Source organism: Falco biarmicus, chromosome 4 (assembly GCF_023638135.1).
Source record: "Falco biarmicus isolate bFalBia1 chromosome 4, bFalBia1.pri, whole genome shotgun sequence".
Classification (NCBI taxonomy): domain Eukaryota; kingdom Metazoa; phylum Chordata; class Aves; order Falconiformes; family Falconidae; genus Falco; species Falco biarmicus.
The window spans coordinates 13,906,242-13,922,639 of NC_079291.1; the positions used below are offsets into that span (position 1 = coordinate 13,906,242).

Consider the following 16,398-nt stretch of genomic DNA (forward strand, 5'->3'; position numbering starts at 1 on the left):
TGCAGCAAACAGCAGGTTCCTTCTTGATGTGACCTTGACTCGCTGGACGTGTGTGGACAGTCCCTGCTGTTACATTGAATGAGGCTGGATAGTAGACAAAAAAACTGAAGCGAGTTTATTATTTGGGTTGTCACAGTATGTACAGACTATAGCCAGTGGAGACTTTGGCACTGCAGGGATAGATGCACCAAAAGAGCTCTCATTGCAGTTTATTGATCCCCATCTCCTGTAACTCTGTTGTGGCAGTCTTAGCACTCAGGAGAAGGGGCCCCTAAAGCAAGAGAGAAGCTGCAGGTTTTTTTGAGAGGGATCTAGCATCCCCCAGATCCTCTGCAGTGCGGTTCCGTACTTTACACAAGGCCATTCTTGCCCTTTTTCTTTCATGAGTTCATTTTCATACTCAATCACATTGTGCTGTGACAGAGTCACTGGGAATACTCTGGATTTGCACTCAGCAGCTCAGAACATGGTTTAGCCCATCTTAGTTGCAATGCAGGAAAAGAATATCTGACATACTGGAAACTATCCTCATTGCATTTTAGCTGAGGTGAATTATTCAGTAAGAAGTTTATTTATTAAATCCACCTATCAAACATGCAGTCTCAGAGATTCCTATTCTTTTCCTGCTTGTGCTGTTTCTTACCTCTTTCAGAAAAACAAACAAACAAACAAACAAAAACCACCAAACCAAAACAAAGCCTAACAGAACAGCCTTCTTGGAACAGTGGCCTTTGCTTGCACTGCTTTACAAATTCTGAGCCAGGTGCTGGGGTCTGTACTGAAGCAAGGCTCCCATCAGCGTCAGTGGGTTTTGCTTGAGGAAGAACTTCGTATTTCTGGGCAGTAAATGGGAGTTTTAACTAACCTATTAGAACAAATTGTGCATCTGAGTGTAATCTTACTTGGTAGCTTGACGTGTTTTCAGATACTGCTGTTTGGGATTTTTCATATTCTTTCATATGTATTTCCCTGTGGCTAACTTGCACCTCTATATATGCCAGTGTTTGAAGCCTTTGAAGGGGGGAAGATGAGCTGTTTAGCCAGTAGCAGTCTTGCTGGCTGCACAAAGCAAAAGGGAAGAAAATCAGACATGCAATGATCATTGTGCTAAATCCTCTCTAAAGCTACAGACCTGTCACTAGAGCTGTATCTCGGATAGCGCCAGGTTAGCACTGCACGTACCCGTCTCTCCTTCCCTTGCCTTCCGTCCCCTCCTCCAAAGCCTGAAGTTGTTGACATCACGTTGACACAGAGCAGGCCATTATTATTCAGAGTTGCATAAAAAGTGAGTTTACATTGAGTAAAACCAATAAGCTGCACTGCTCTGACATTTAATTTTCATGGAAACTCTTGCTATTGAATCAGGCAGGACTACATACATTTTCAAATGAAATGCAGTGTTTGCACTACACTAACCTTGTATGGACAAGAATGAATAATTTTGAAATTACCAAGAGCTTATTTCCTGCCACCTACCTCCAAACCTGAATTTTTGTGAGGATATATTTCTGTTTGATACAATGTAAAATTTTCATTTTATTCCCACATGCTGTGTCAAAATGGTGTGCAAAACAATCATCTGTAAAAGGGATTGCTATTTATGACTGGGGTGACTGGCTGGTAGTCCCCTATTCTTTCTGAGCCCACTTCTTCCTTTGACATCAAACCCTGGGGCTGAAAGCTGGGGATAAGTCCCTTGAACTAGACACAGACATAATAAACTCTCAGATGAAATGTCAAGTCTAAGCAAGTGTACTCTTCTACTTTTCAGTGTATGTTGATCAGCCCTCCAAAGCAGAGCAGTCATATTTCAGAGCTCACTTTATCTCCCTTCTTGTCTTACCATATTGAATGTCTGATTATAAGAGAGGTAGTAAAGGGCTCTATTAAAAGGAGGTTTAACCAGGGAGACGTAGGTCAAGACATCATCTTACTTTTTGTGGTGTAGGATTGTCTACATGCATTTATGCATCCATACATCCAAATCTGCCAAAGATGTGTCTATTCTTAGAGTATGAGTTGTTATAATTTCATAGAAGCTACTTCAGACAGACTTAGTCTTTGAAGTGATGTATTTTATTCTAAGATGAATGTGTGCTCTAAATGAGTTGTTCAAAGGAAACCAGCAAACAGTTCAGTTGGGATTGGCCCAGAACTAACATCCTGTCGTGGGAGCAAGAGGATCCGGCAAGGCACCTGAGGAGATCATAAAAAAAACAAACAACCTTTTCTGTTTGTTTACTATACTGATATTGTTAATAAAATATCATTATAGACCATGTTGTTTTTGTTAGGAATTTATGCTGTTAAAAAAACCAACAGTGTGGATTACTATTAAATATATTAATGCACCATTGAGACTGAATGGTTAAGAATTCAAAAAGTGGTTATGTTTTCCTACCATGATTTTTTTCAGCTATAATAAAATGTTTCTTTCAATCTTAGGTACTTATATATGTCTATTATTACCTGTCATTGTAAAATTAGATCCTTATGCTATACTTACATGTTATGATTAAGATCTGGTTCAAAACACTCCATCCAAAACTGACACGGAAATATTCTTAAATATATATTTAGATAGGAATTTTAGTTTTATTTTCTTTTCACTGAAAAGAGAAAGTGAAAATGCCATATATGTTTAATTTTTTTCCTTCTTTTTTTTTTCCTTTTGTCACTGGGAGTGGCATGCTAGTATTAATATGGAAATAAGGAAAGACAAGCAGAAAACGTAGTCGTCATCTGCTGTATGCATACATAAACATATGTGTGCAATTCAAAATTGCAATAATAAATGCATTGCTTTTTGTTTAATTTTTTTGGCAGCTGAGCTGTTTCTGTTCTCCTTGGTTATGTCATCTTGTTTGGTACAATAGAATGGGCCGCAACCAAAATATGCTGGTGGGGCACTGTGACCGGATTCAAAGCTCTTTTTCCTCACCTATCTTTGGTTTTCAAAGTCTGTGTTTGTGGACTGGATTCAGCATCTGGTGGAGTCAGAGCACTGTGTTGCTATCCTTCACTGGCAATTATTTCCACTGTGTTTTACAGATGTAAACTAGCCAGGGAGTTGAGAGACAAAGCAGAATGTATAGATTATGGGCTGGGCTCTTCTGCACTTATCTTACATGAGGTCAGTTGAAATTCCCCTTGAGATGGGCCAAAACTTAATTATTCTATCTTGACCTTTTTCTTCTTCTATATCCCCTTATCTTTTTAATCTTGAAAGTCTCTTGAGGAAAGTCAGTAAAATGAGCCTTCTTTACAGTTAAAAGTTTTCAAAGCCAAAAACCATTTTGTGAGATTTTTGTCTAAGCAATTACAGGCATTTTCCTTCCTTAGCTCACATCTTTAGTTCACTGTAAATCAGATAATGGTGATGCACAGTATTGAGCCTCCTTTGTGATGGTTTATTAGGAGTTATTTCTTTAGCTGGGTGATTGTGGTGTTTACTAAAGAGAAGATAATCTTGCAGTTAAAATATTATATTGAGATGCTTCTATCTCTACTACAGATTTTCTTCGAAGTCCTCTAGAGTCAGTGTAACAGTGTTTTCAGTGGTTCAATGGCATTTACTTGTATTTTTGAAATACTCAAGCATCTTTATGAAACTTATTTTGGCCTAGATTTCAGACATGCAGAGCATGCATACTCCTCTTTGTTTATAGCTGATGCTTTCAAATGCTTCAAAATTTGACCCAGTCAACCTTAGGAATACAGTACCATATTATAAGAGAGGGAAAATAGTACCTTCTCTTTTGCACCCTTTTTTCTTCTCTACTTGCAATATTTACATTTAATCAAGCTGAATAATGTGAAAAGCATTATTTCAGCTGCTTCACAAAGGTACACCTTTTTCCGACTCTCCAGTGTTTATTATAGTGCAGGCAGAGATATTTGCTTGCCTGTTCTTTACATTTTTATTTTTTATTGTGTATCCTACACAATAGGAACAAAGGAACAGTTTAATGCAGCTGCAGAGAAGTTAACCCCATAAACCTTGAGATCCCTGTAGCTGGAGAAAACACTGTGTGGGCTTCCTTTGTACATATGTTGGAATCCCCATTTTCAGTGTTACAAGCTCAAATCGATGGTGGACCTTCAGCCCTCTCAAACTCAATGGAGTGAGGTGGCCCCACATAGGGAATGGGTCTTCTCCTTCCAAGAGAGATACCCGTCACAGGCATCAGGCTTCAGAGGAGTCAATCTACCTGCTGTCTACAGAGGGACTTCAGCTGAGTAAATCACATGTTAACATCAGCATGGATGCTGTCCCTCCACATGGTCCAAAGGTGCATACTCTGAGGCAGATGGGATGCCATGGGAGATCCTCCAGGGAAAAGACACCATCACAAATGTGATGTGGAAATGGAGCATATTTCTACATCCATTCCCTGCTGTGACTGACAAGGAAGAACAAGCTGTATTTTCTGTTTTTTTCCCAGAAGTCATAGAGATATCTTAACTAGCATAGTCTTGTGTGTCAAGAAAGTCTTTTAGCAGAAGTGCTTCCAGTGGTTATAAAGTTTTCCTGTGAAAGAGAAGACAGTTTAAACTGCTGAATGTTTCCTGGGCATAGCACAGCATGTGGAATTTTCATCATGAACTTGATACAATATGAAAAGATTTTCTTTGCTTTGGCTCCCATAAGACCCATAAAGAAAATTTTGAAAAATTACACAGCTTAGTCTTAAATCTATCATATTTCACTTTGTTGTTGTTGTTGTGTTTAAAAAAAAAAAAAAAGTCCTTTTCCAGAGAACAGTGAAATGTATTTTCCCTAAGGTCTATTTCTATACAACTTTCTTGACCCAGTTGTTTAACTTTTATTGTTGTTGGTTTTTTATATTGTAATGTGAGAGATGATCCTCCTCCTAACTCAGAGAAGTTGGACTCTTTTTCTTCAAACAGTTAGCAAAAATAGCGTGTTTCAAGCTGCGCAGTAAAATTTCATCATCAAAGATAAGTTTCAAATGACCATTAGTAACTGAAAAGAAAGAACTGCAGTGGAAATATTTATGTAGCTAGACCTTAATATATTATTATTAGTTTTCCAGTTGAAGTAAATTTACAAAGCACATAGTTGTATGTGAGATTTCCTGAAAGAGGTTTGAATGGCTCAGGTATGTGTGCTGTATCTCTTATTACTGTTAGATAATACAGATTTTAAAGTTATTCAGGTGGCAGAAGTCACTTCTTCCACCTGGAAAACAGCACCCTGGTACTATGATTAGAAAAAAAAAATCCTTTTTAAGCTACGGAAGGCAAATAAATACCCACCAGACCTTTTGTGGCAATAGATCTTTTGTAAAGTAAGAGCAATGGCATTCTATAGTGCCTTAAAAAGACTAGTGTCACAATCCAGTGTTAGACTGTAGACACTGACTTGTGGGACTTCTTTCAGCTTTGTATAACTTGATGACAGTAATGGGATCATTAATTCATATGTGAATAATTGGCAAAAGTGAAGAAGTGTTTTTACATGTGGTGTAATTGCAACTAAATAATATGTAACTAATAAGCAGTGCATCTTGAGTAATGGTGTAGGAGAAGCAGCAAAGGAGCTTCTATTACATAAATGCTACTGCATCAAAATTCAACCATATAAAAGTTTTAAAATGCACACGAGCGTCTTCTCGCCACCCCTAATGTGTATTAATGACCAAAATCTAGTTATCGCTACAGCTGCTAAGTCAGTTTGAGACTTATGGAGAATTTAGCTTCTTGGAGCTCCACAGAGGTGAATGCTGAAAAGGAGAAGCTTTTTCTTTTTCTACAACTGGACAGACAGATGCACACACAGAGTCTTGTCTGTGTACCTGTGGGAACAAGAACAAACCAGAACAATTGATGTTCAGACTTCTGTCCCACTGGAGCTGCCTTCAAAAGTATTTGCTAACGGTAGATAATTAGGAACAATATTAGGAAATAAAGTCCCTTGTACTATCGATGGAGTGTGAAGGACATTCAATAGCCTAGTGCTTTATAGTTGTTCCGATCTCCATCTCTGGGACTTCTGTTATGGTCAGCCAAGATGGTAAAACTGTCTGTCATAGCTTTTCCAAAAAGGTCATGGGGCTCAAATTTGCTGGAGGGCACGCACACATCAAAGCAAGGAAGTCTCATGTGAAATGACCTTTTATTTACACCCTGGTATTTTTCCTCTCCGTTTTCCCTACCCTTTCAGTGATCCTTCATAAGATTGCCACAGACACCAAGGCATTAGACAACCAAAGGCAACAGCGGTGTTACCTGACCTTTTCAGACTACGTTCTTCACCTGGACATGAGGTTCTTCAAGCCCATCTATGACAGTGAATCCCAAGAGTGTAGACCTTTCCTCCGTCTCCCTTTCATCAACATGTCTCAGGTTCAATTTGTGAATAAAAGAAGATGAGGAATGAGTTAGCTGACTGTGTCCTCCACTCACTACAGTAATGACAGTAGCCTTTAAGTGATCATCTAGCGTAGGAGTGTTCATGGAGACACTATTACAGTGGGGCTGAGGCCTGTGGGAATGTAATAATTCATACTATGATGTTAGCAGGGTGTGTTTATCTCTGTGGTAGTGGGAAGGTATGGATTCAAACACCAATACAAGAACAACCACAGCCAGTCCAGTGGGGATGCTCTGCATCTGAATGAAGAGAGGAGAGGCTTTGGGGCTGCTGGGGGTTTTTCTGGATGCTATGAGATTCTGTGTTTCTAAGTCCAGTTACATAGGATGTAAGTCTTGTATATGCAGAAAAGCACGGTAGTATCTAGTTCAGCTCCTACCTGACTATTCCTTATGTATGTATGACAGGTCTACATGCCAGCAAGACTGATTCTGTTCAGCTATGATATCCTGAGGGTAGACCCTCTCTTTGGAGACCTTAGGAAAGCGAAGGGTGTACACTTTTGAGGATGATTGTGGAAGCAGATGAGAATTGTTCTTTCTTAAATCTGCAAAGAATAAACCATTCCAAAGAGTGCTACAAAAGATCTATGTATAAAGAGAACATAAATATAAAATGTGCTGCACTCAGGATGTTATGAAGAAAGATGGTAGTGATGGTTTGCATGTTTCAAGCAGTGGGAAATAAATCACAGCAGACAATGTGGCACAAGTTAAACATGAACACAGAATTCTTGTTTGGAGGAATCTTATTGCTGTAAGTTAATCATCTTTTTGGATGATTAACTGAAGCTTTTTGGGATATAAATTTTGCAAAATAACAGCTGGATTGTGGAACTGGGCCACTGAATTAAGAAACAAACCATGCAAACTTGATAACACAAAGTTGCACTTTAGCCCTTTGTAGTCAAGAAGAGTACACCTGCTTCATTTTATGAGGCACACTTGAATAACCACTTAAGTATAGGAAGCAATGGGTGAAGACCTTGGTGGTGGAATTTACACTGGGTGAGTAACTCCTGGAGGGAGTCATAACTCTCTGAGTGAGGAGCCTCTGCTGTTGCTATCTCTGTAAGGCATTCATTGAACATCACAGGATAGTATGATACTAAAACGACCAGTTTCCTTGACTGGGGATTCAACAGTGATTGGAGATGGAAGAACTTCTGAGTGTGTCATCTTTTTCTCCTTCATTTTCTGCAGAACCAGGAGTAATACAGTGGAACTGTCAGTGATGTAGCTTTTTCTTCTTCTCAGAATAATCCACAAGAGGAAAGAAGGCAGTCAGAAATAACATAATAAAGTTCATATTCTTCGTGGGATGGAAGTGGCATGTCTTTTACCTGTCTCCTCTTTCCATTACTGATTTTTCAGCTTCTTTATTTCAGTCTTCAGGTTTGTGTTTGACAGACTCACAAAGAAAAAGGAGTCTCCATTGACTGTTAGCTTTGCCCAATGCTCACCTTCTGTTCTGCTCCATTTCTTCTTTAATTTAAGGCACCGTTGGTATTTTTTCCCTGTCGGGCATAATGAATGACTGGGAGCTGTCAGTTCTTTTGGACTCTTTCATCTTCTATTCATCATTGTCTTGATTGTCCTCTTTAATTTAGTTGTGATGTTGAGGGTATCACTTACTGTGAAAGACAATATTGCTAGATGTCCGTAGGGATTTCATACATGTATTCCTCATCCTGCATAAGATAAACTATACTTGAAATATTGTGCACTAAAAAGGGCAAAATAAGTAAGTCCCTTTCAGACACTGAATGATTAGCTGCTGTTTTCAAACACAGGTCTCTGAGGCTAGGCATATGACACCTTTTATGGATACAAATTTCTACCAATTTAACTGCTGAAGATGGGTCTTTCTAAATTAAAATTGGATTTGAGTACAAACTTGCACTAGCTTTATTACATTGTTTCAAAATACATCAGTAGGTACACCAATGTGAATTGCAATATAGAAAAAAAACACCAAAGCCATCATTTGGGCCTTTATTTCCTAGTTTTCAAAGGAGAAACAGTGGTTGTTCAGAGTAATTGGGAATATGCCCATTTACTTGGAGACCTAACTATGAATCTAGGAAACTAAGGTTAAGAATCCTTAAAAAAAAAAAAACCAAAAAAAAAAAACCCAACCAAACAAAAAATCTTAATCAAAGATCTGGTGTATTTTTAACATAATTCCCTCAAATACTCAGAAACGCTTCTCAAACATTAAAGTACAGTATATTTTAAAATTAATACTTTGGAGAAGCGTATACCTGAGAAGACTCAGGAAAGTGTTAAAGAATAAAGTGATGATAAAGTGGGTACAAACCCTAGGTACTCAGATTAGATTTTGGATTATTAAAGTTTAACACACTTTTTTCCAGGACCATTTCTGTTTCTGCTCACTCTTCTTTTTTTTTTTTTTTTTTTTTTTTTTCCCACCGCTGTGTAAGTAAGTGACAGTTTGTGCATTTGAGGTGGTGATACTCTGGTTTTACATTCATCTGCCCAAGGTCAGGAACTGGCTGTGTGTCTGCATTTTCCATCTACATGCGCACTACTCTGCTAATCTATTGGTGACTAAAACTACAGGCTCAAATACCTAAGAAAACATGGGTTGGTGAACTGGAGCACTCTAAGCTACCAGCCACTCAATATGTAACCTTCCTTGCTTGTGAAAAATAAATGTGTTTATCACAGAAGACCTGAAAAATGTTTTCATAAGCTAAAGACTACAGAAAACAGGTACTTTCAGGAAAAGACCTTTTGAATCCAGTGTGCCCGCATGGCCATGAGATGGTGTGATGGCTGGACATGGGTTGGTGATCAGAAAGGGAGTTTCTTCTGCAGCTTTTCAAATGCCTGGCCATGAACCTTTGCTTTCTCTTGTTAGAGATACAGATTTTCCGTGATTGAACTGTGTTTGGAAGCTGCTGAAATTAGTATTAGTGTTGAAACTGTAGCAAGTTCAGAAGCTGTTATATACAACAGGTGTGTGTTTGTTATATAATAATTCAGGTCTTCATTGCGATCTCAGAAATGTCATGGTAGTAAGGGATGGGGTGGTAAAATGGCAGATGAAATTCAGTGCTGATAATTGCAAAGGCACATACACAGGCGAAAACCAGTCCTCACTCTGCGTATCTGAGGATGGAATCCAGATGAGTTATTGCCACTCATGGATTTGTAGCAGGCAGCTCTATAAAACAGAGGAGTAAAGCTCAGCAGCAGTCACAAGGGAAAAGAGAATCATAAGGCAGAATTGGGAATGGAATAGAGAAGAAACAGGAAACGTCGCTGTCCAGTGTGAAAATCCAATACACACCCAAATTTTCATGGCTGCATGCAATTCTGTTCCCTGCTTCTCAGATCCAAACTGGAAGGGATATGTACATCTTAAGACATGATGATTATCAAACATAGGGTATGTCTTCTGTATGAAAGAAACAAAAAGACAAGAACTCCTCAGCTTGGAAAAGACATTCTAAATGATCTAATGAAAGATTAAAATTGTGTATGACACAGAGGAGATAAGTGAGGGATAATTATTGTCAAGTTAAAAAACATGGCAGCTCAGATGCTTTATTCAGCTCAGGGTTGCTGGAAATAGAGCAAGCTATGCTAGGGTGTAAAGATTATGTTGTTTCACATGTTATTTCCCTACAATCCTGCTAGCAGCTAATGTTAAGGACAGGGTAGTGGGCTTACTGGAGCTTTCATCTGGGCAGGTGCAGCAGTGGTTCCTTTGTTCTTATATCAGGTCTTTTTGATTCAGGCACTTAATGGGCTGGTTCATCTGCCTGAACTTCGTGCAGCATTGATAGTTGTTGCAATCAGTCTCTGTCTTTGGAAAACCATTGTTGGTGTGATTTGGCTTCCAAGGGTATACAAATAAATCTCATAAAATGTCTCTTGCCTTACAATATCTGTAAAATAAATCCTTGGTTTGCATGCATTTCCTGTACACAAGAAATAAGGTATTAAAAATTATGGAAAGTTTGATTGCAGTATTTTCCACCCGTGTTTAAATTTAAATCCGTTGGAGTAGATGATTGAAGTAGGGCCTGCCCAGCTGAAATACACTATTCTGTTCTGTTAACCCCAAGTCATACCAAGGACTTTGAAGAAATTGAGAGGTTGTAAACTCATGGCAACATTTGATTTATGTATCTTCACTGAGTTTTCTGAGTATAATTTTATAGCCCTGTAGTCAAAAAGGTAAATCTAATTGAGGGCAACAGAAAAAACATAGTGAAAGTTTTCCAGTGCTAATCTTTGTTTCCTTCCCCATATGCACATTGGTTCCTGTTTCTTAGCACAGGGTAAATTACCCTAAGAGTCCTGTATAAATAAATATATACACAAACCCATACTATTTATTTTAACCACAATACCAGAATTTATAAGCAAATACCTTTATACATTATGGGTAGCATTAACTTGGAGATTGAAGAGAAATATGAAAGAATTGTAGTTCATAGCCACAAACTGTATCACATCGCAGTTGTGAAGCACAGTTCAAATTACACAAAGCAAATAATGTGAATTTAGGGTTGCAATTTCAGATTCTCCCTTTTTTCCAATGTATTTTTATGACTTCATATGGGCCAGTGCTTGTAAAACCTGTTTTGACACAAACTTACAAGCAGAGTCCGTGGGGATATGGAATCTACATTGTCAGTGGCTTATCTCATTCTTGTCCTTTCCTGCATATATATTTATTAATATCTGAATGGATGCTAAACATAGGCTTTCTGTATATGAATCTTTGAAAACTGCTATAATAGACTATATGATGTCTATTTATGCATAAAGACTGAGCTTTTACTGCGCTGTTGTTTGGTAAACCTCAAGGAGAAAGGGGTGAACAGGAGTCCCTCAGCAAGTTTTCGTGATCAAACCATGGCCTGAGTCAAATTCTGATTTTGACTAAAAAATAGTAAATTAATTCATTGGTGATTGCTTTCCATTTAGGGGAAAACACCTTGCAAATACTGACATTTCCACAAGTTTTTCATGTTTTTAAGGTCCAGTTTTAAATGGAAAGGGAAGCATGGGAGGATCAAAAAACATGGGTTTTGCATACATAAATTTCTGTATCTAATAACATAACAAAACCCAAGAAAGTTTTTATTGCAGAGCATAGGCAAGGAAAGTCACAATCCTTTTGAGGCTTCACATAAGAGTCGAACATAGTTCTGTTTTCACAAACTCTTCCGCATTTATTCAGTTCAAAGGTGTTACTAATTGGTTTAACTTGTTTATCTTATACCTTCAAGATTGCATTTTAAATAAGCTTAAAGATTAATATGGGGGCATGTTAAAACAACTCAGAAATATCCTGAGGGTTCAGAAGATGAAATTACGTTGAAGTGAAAACTAGAGGACACTACATGCTATTTAATATTGACATGAAGCATTTTAGGAGGATGATCTGTGTCCTGTCTTTCAAAGTTGGTTATGAATGTTTAGCAAATGCTTTTTTATGGAATGAAGAACTTAAATGTTGTGTTATCTTTGGGTACTCAGTGAGACATTACTCATGACAGTGCTTTGGGACTACATTTGCTTTTTGCTTCCGATTTATGCATTTATTTTCCTCACAATATGAATAATTAATGTCCGCATGATTGGGATTTATTTTTTCATAATATTTTTTTAACTGAGGTGAAAAATATGTGACATGTATTTGAAAATACGATTTTGGTGACATGAGGACACATAAAATGTTGTTAGTTGCTCCCCAAGTGGGCAAAAGCGGGGAGATGTGGTAGTCAGATATTTTCGCCACATGCCATTTTCAGACAGTAGTTACAAGAATTATGAGATTCCCTCCTACACCGAGATGATACAGTTTAGGAGAAAAAAGTTTCCAAGGACATAGAGAAGCTTTTCCAGTTGCCACTGCTCTGGCTGCAGCCCTGGTAGCTGATGGGGTAGGTCAGGAGGTGATGTGAGCTACAACAGTTGGCTAACATGAAGCTAAAAATTGCTTCAGACAATTCAGACAAAAATGCCCTCTGTGCTATCATTTCAGCACAGTTTGGGATCTTCCCCCTTCAGCACCACTGAAGTTTTGATTGGGAAAGGAAGGTGGACTTTATTCCTGTTGTACTTCTTGAGGGATGTGAAAAGGTGAGATGTGGGGAGGAGACGCCAGCTCGGTGTGCCCAGCAGAGCTGTCTAGCAGTGTCCACATCTCACGTTTGCTTCTGCAGTGAGGACCCTTTCTTCAAACTAAAAAGATTCTTGTGAGATTGATTTTATAAAGTCCTAGGCACAACATTGTAGAGGAATGAAGCTGGGTTAATTAACACTGATAATATACAGCTGTGGGCTGGCTTCAGGGGCCGTGGGTCTAGATAAGGTACAGCTGTGGCTGGTTCTGTTAAGTGGTTGGGCAGCCAGTGAAGAGAGAGCAGCGGAGGAAGAGAGAGGAGGAAGAAGCAGAGAGAAGAGAGTAAGAATGCATGCCCTGGATGAGGAGAGACTCGGAGAAGGCAGCAGAGGGACTGGCATGAAGAGTATGTTGGTATGAGATGGTAAAAAGACCTTGTTGCAGCTGGCTAGTTTGGAGAGTGCTGCGACACAATGTGAAAGTAATTCTCTGTGCATGTCTTTTGTATACTCTTGAGACTTTTTACTTTTCTTTGGCCACAGCTCTGCCCTTCGCTGCCGAGCTGTTGGTCAGCATGGCTAGCACTAGCGAAGCGCAGTTAGGCAATTTCCTATTGCTAGTTAATACGATTTTCCTGTGAAGCTTCATCTTACTTTGTAATCAACAGGTGTAATGATAGAACATATATTTTGCAATACATAATTTTCTTCTTGTCTTGGTTTTCCTGACAGAATCATGAATAAACTGGCAGACCAGCAGGACCACATGATACCATGAAGAGAAGCTTACAGGTCCTCTATTGCCAACTGTTTAGTAAGTAAATATTAATATTTATATATATATATAAAAGGAACTATTAAAATCCTCATATAATATAGTAATGTTTATGCAGGGCACAATTCAGAGAGGTACTTAACCATGTGCCTTGTTTTAGATACCTGAAGGAACCATATGGAAGTTAAATTACCTTATTAACTGAGGTATTTGGAGGTGTATTTAAAAAAATTAGTTGAAGCATCAGCGATTCTGTGGTTTCATACGAAAATAAACATGATTTGCTGTGCCTTGCAACTGTGATCACCCTTAAAAAATGAGATGTTAGAAACAGTACGGTGGTTGGAAGAAATAATGCAACGTTTTTGTGTAATCATGGTTTTGTCTAGTTCTCAGTGGACAATAGAGGTCCATCCCACTTGGCACATGTGGTAGCGGTTTCTCAATAAAACATCTGTGGGTGAGGGAAGGGAGCTCCAGAGTCAGACCTAAATTCTGTTTCACTTCCTGAGATGACTAGTTTCTCTTCTCTTAAGTTTTGGCTTTCAGAAGAGTCCCTCCAATATGAAAGTCCAGCAGAAAGATTCAGGTGAAATTTAGGCTATGTAGATGGGAGCTGCCTCCCCTGTTCATGGGAGTAAGGGGAGGCTTTAGCTTTAAAATAGTATTGACACTGTTAGGGCATTTCTGTAGACTGACCGTTTTCAGTGTCAACATCACAAGCAACAACTTCAACATTTTAGAGCTAAAATAAAATAAGCATAGGCAAAACGTAAGTGTAATCACTCGTTGTCATATGTTTTACAAAGGAAATTGCTAACTTAGAGTAAGAATCTAAAAATTTTTTTAATGTTTTCTATTCAATTCAGCAGAATTTCTGACTTTGAGATACATATTTCTATAGACAGTTTTGTCTGGATTTGTCTTATTTTGGTCCAAGCAAGACAGAAACCAGAAAATCATGGTAGTATACGTGCAGTGAGCAATGCAAGGACTATTACTTTTATTAGCACGTGTGAAAATTAAGTCTAACAAATATTTTATGTACTGTTACCGAAAACTAGTGAATATCTTTCCTTTATTCATTGCCTTCAGGGTGCAGAGTGAGAGATCTCTTTTGCTTTGCTAGATTGGCTAGTGTTCCTATTCTTATCTACAGCTTCTCCTATGACATAGGATAAACTCAGCTGTGTCTTCATGACATCCGAGGGGAGACTCTGAAGGTGCACCCAAGATAATTTTGCTTTCATGAGCATAAAGCTAGGCCAGATGTGCCTAGACAACCTGCCCAGCAGCATACCTTTGGCTCCCAGAGGTTGGGTGGCTGGCTGAAGTGCAAGGGGGGGAAGAGCTACTCAAGGAGGGCTGTAACCAGAAACCCACCGACAGCAGTGGAGGCAGTGGTAGTGTTACAATAGCTAAGGGCCCAGAATACTTTGTCACATTTTGATGTGCTTCTGAACATTGAATTGTAACTTAATTGTAAAATTATCTTGGTTGCTGGACCAACATTAGGTTCACTGTAATGAAAATATGAAACTAAACTGTATGAATACATTTCTACCAGCGTGGTAGGGGAAAAAAAGGAATGTATACTCTACATCCAACCTATTACAGTGTTGGGTCTTTCTGCAATTTTTTTTTTTTTATTAGTACCATGCTTCCCTGCTTGGCAGCATTCCCCATTGCTATCCCTGCTCCTTGAAACTGTGTTTTTCAGGGTAATATGTTGGAGATCTAGGAAGCAAATAGGTGAACACTGACAACGAAGATGGAAAGAGTGACCAAACTATATATATATGTATGTGTGTATTTATATATATAGTATGAATAGGCAACACTATTATGAACTCCATGATACAATTTGAAAGGATGGAATTTGAACATACTATTTCTACTGGCAAACTGTTTTATTTCTCTGAATGCAGCAAAAATGTGTACTAAATGTAGTTATCATTAACAAATGCAACAGCTATAGTTATAGAAGAGATATTTTGGGCAGCTGGAATGAGTTTTTTCACTGGCTGGTTGGTTGGCTGGTTTGTAAAAAGCCTGTGGTAAGATCCACCAAGTTACTTAATTCCTATTAAATCAGTTTTCCTTTAGATATGCTGTAGGTGTTACTGAGCTCCCTTTTTCTGTAGTTGCACCACAATGCTAAAAATGATAACCAGAGAGTACATTCTACAACCAAGGAAGAGGAAATTAATGTATTTCCTGTAACTATTCTTTATGCTATAAGAAGGGCCTGCAGCATGGTCTTATTTGTTTCATTTGCACAAAAGAAGGAAGGTTGCTACTACTATACAGAGAAGGAAAAACAGACCTTCAGAGAAAGTGTCAAAAGATGTTCTGCTTTGGGCTGATTCACCGATGTCATCTGCCTGCCTGCCTGCCTTCCTCATCTGCAACTGTAACAAGTGGGTCCATGGTGCTGCGCCTCTGATGTGGCAGCATCTTCCTCTTTCCTGCTGTGTTATTAATGATTAATTGAGGCTTTGGGCTATAGGGAGAGGTGCCCTATGTATGTACTCTTGTGAGTCAAAAACTAGGATGGCTTGAACAAAGTGTTGGGGTTTTTTGTAGAAACAGTGATCAGCTGGAGACACAAAGCTGTTGTGCTTGTGTGAGCATGCCTGTGGCTAAGAAATGTAGGAGGAAGCAGTTTTATCCCAAACTGATGTGTTGCTATGAGGCTTGTCACATCTTGGTTGAGTTCCAGCTGTTCCGCTGGGCCAATAGTGGCTAAACTTTTCTCTGTGTTCATTTCGACCTCTGTTCATTTGTGCTGTGTTCAGCTGTGTCTGTGCAGTGTCTTGAGACAGTGGGGCCCTTGTTTTCATCACAACTGCTTAGCTTTGGGGCTGGAGGAAAAGACTTACATAGATATTTTTGTGATGTACAGACTAATGGTGTTTGTTAGCTGTATTTTTAAGTCAGGCCCATATCTAAATAAGGTTTTACATGAAGCGTATGTCTTTTTTGTTGTGAATTTTAGGTGAGTTATGTAACCAGTCTGTTGCCATCCATGTCCTTCTGCTGTGCTTTCCAAAAAGAGCATATTCCATCCATTTATGCTGATCAAGAATAGCATGTGAAAATGGCACTAGCAGCAGCTG

At 38.7% G+C, this 16,398-nt stretch overlaps 1 protein-coding gene across 4 annotated transcripts in view; it reads left to right on the forward strand.

Annotated features, from left to right (window-relative positions):
- The window catches only part of TMEM108 (transmembrane protein 108), a 167,513-nt gene that overhangs the window by 67,529 nt on the left and 83,586 nt on the right, over window positions 1-16,398 (forward strand). For 3 of the 4 annotated variants that reach the window (XM_056336144.1, XM_056336145.1, XM_056336146.1), the window contains one exon: window positions 13,237-13,318. In XM_056336144.1, coding sequence (XP_056192119.1) covers window positions 13,279-13,318 — 40 coding nt within the window. In that variant the 5' untranslated portion in view covers window positions 13,237-13,278. Of the gene's footprint in view, window positions 1-13,236; window positions 13,319-15,611; window positions 15,700-16,398 lie in introns of those variants that run through there. The other variant, XM_056336143.1, reaches the window with a different exon arrangement.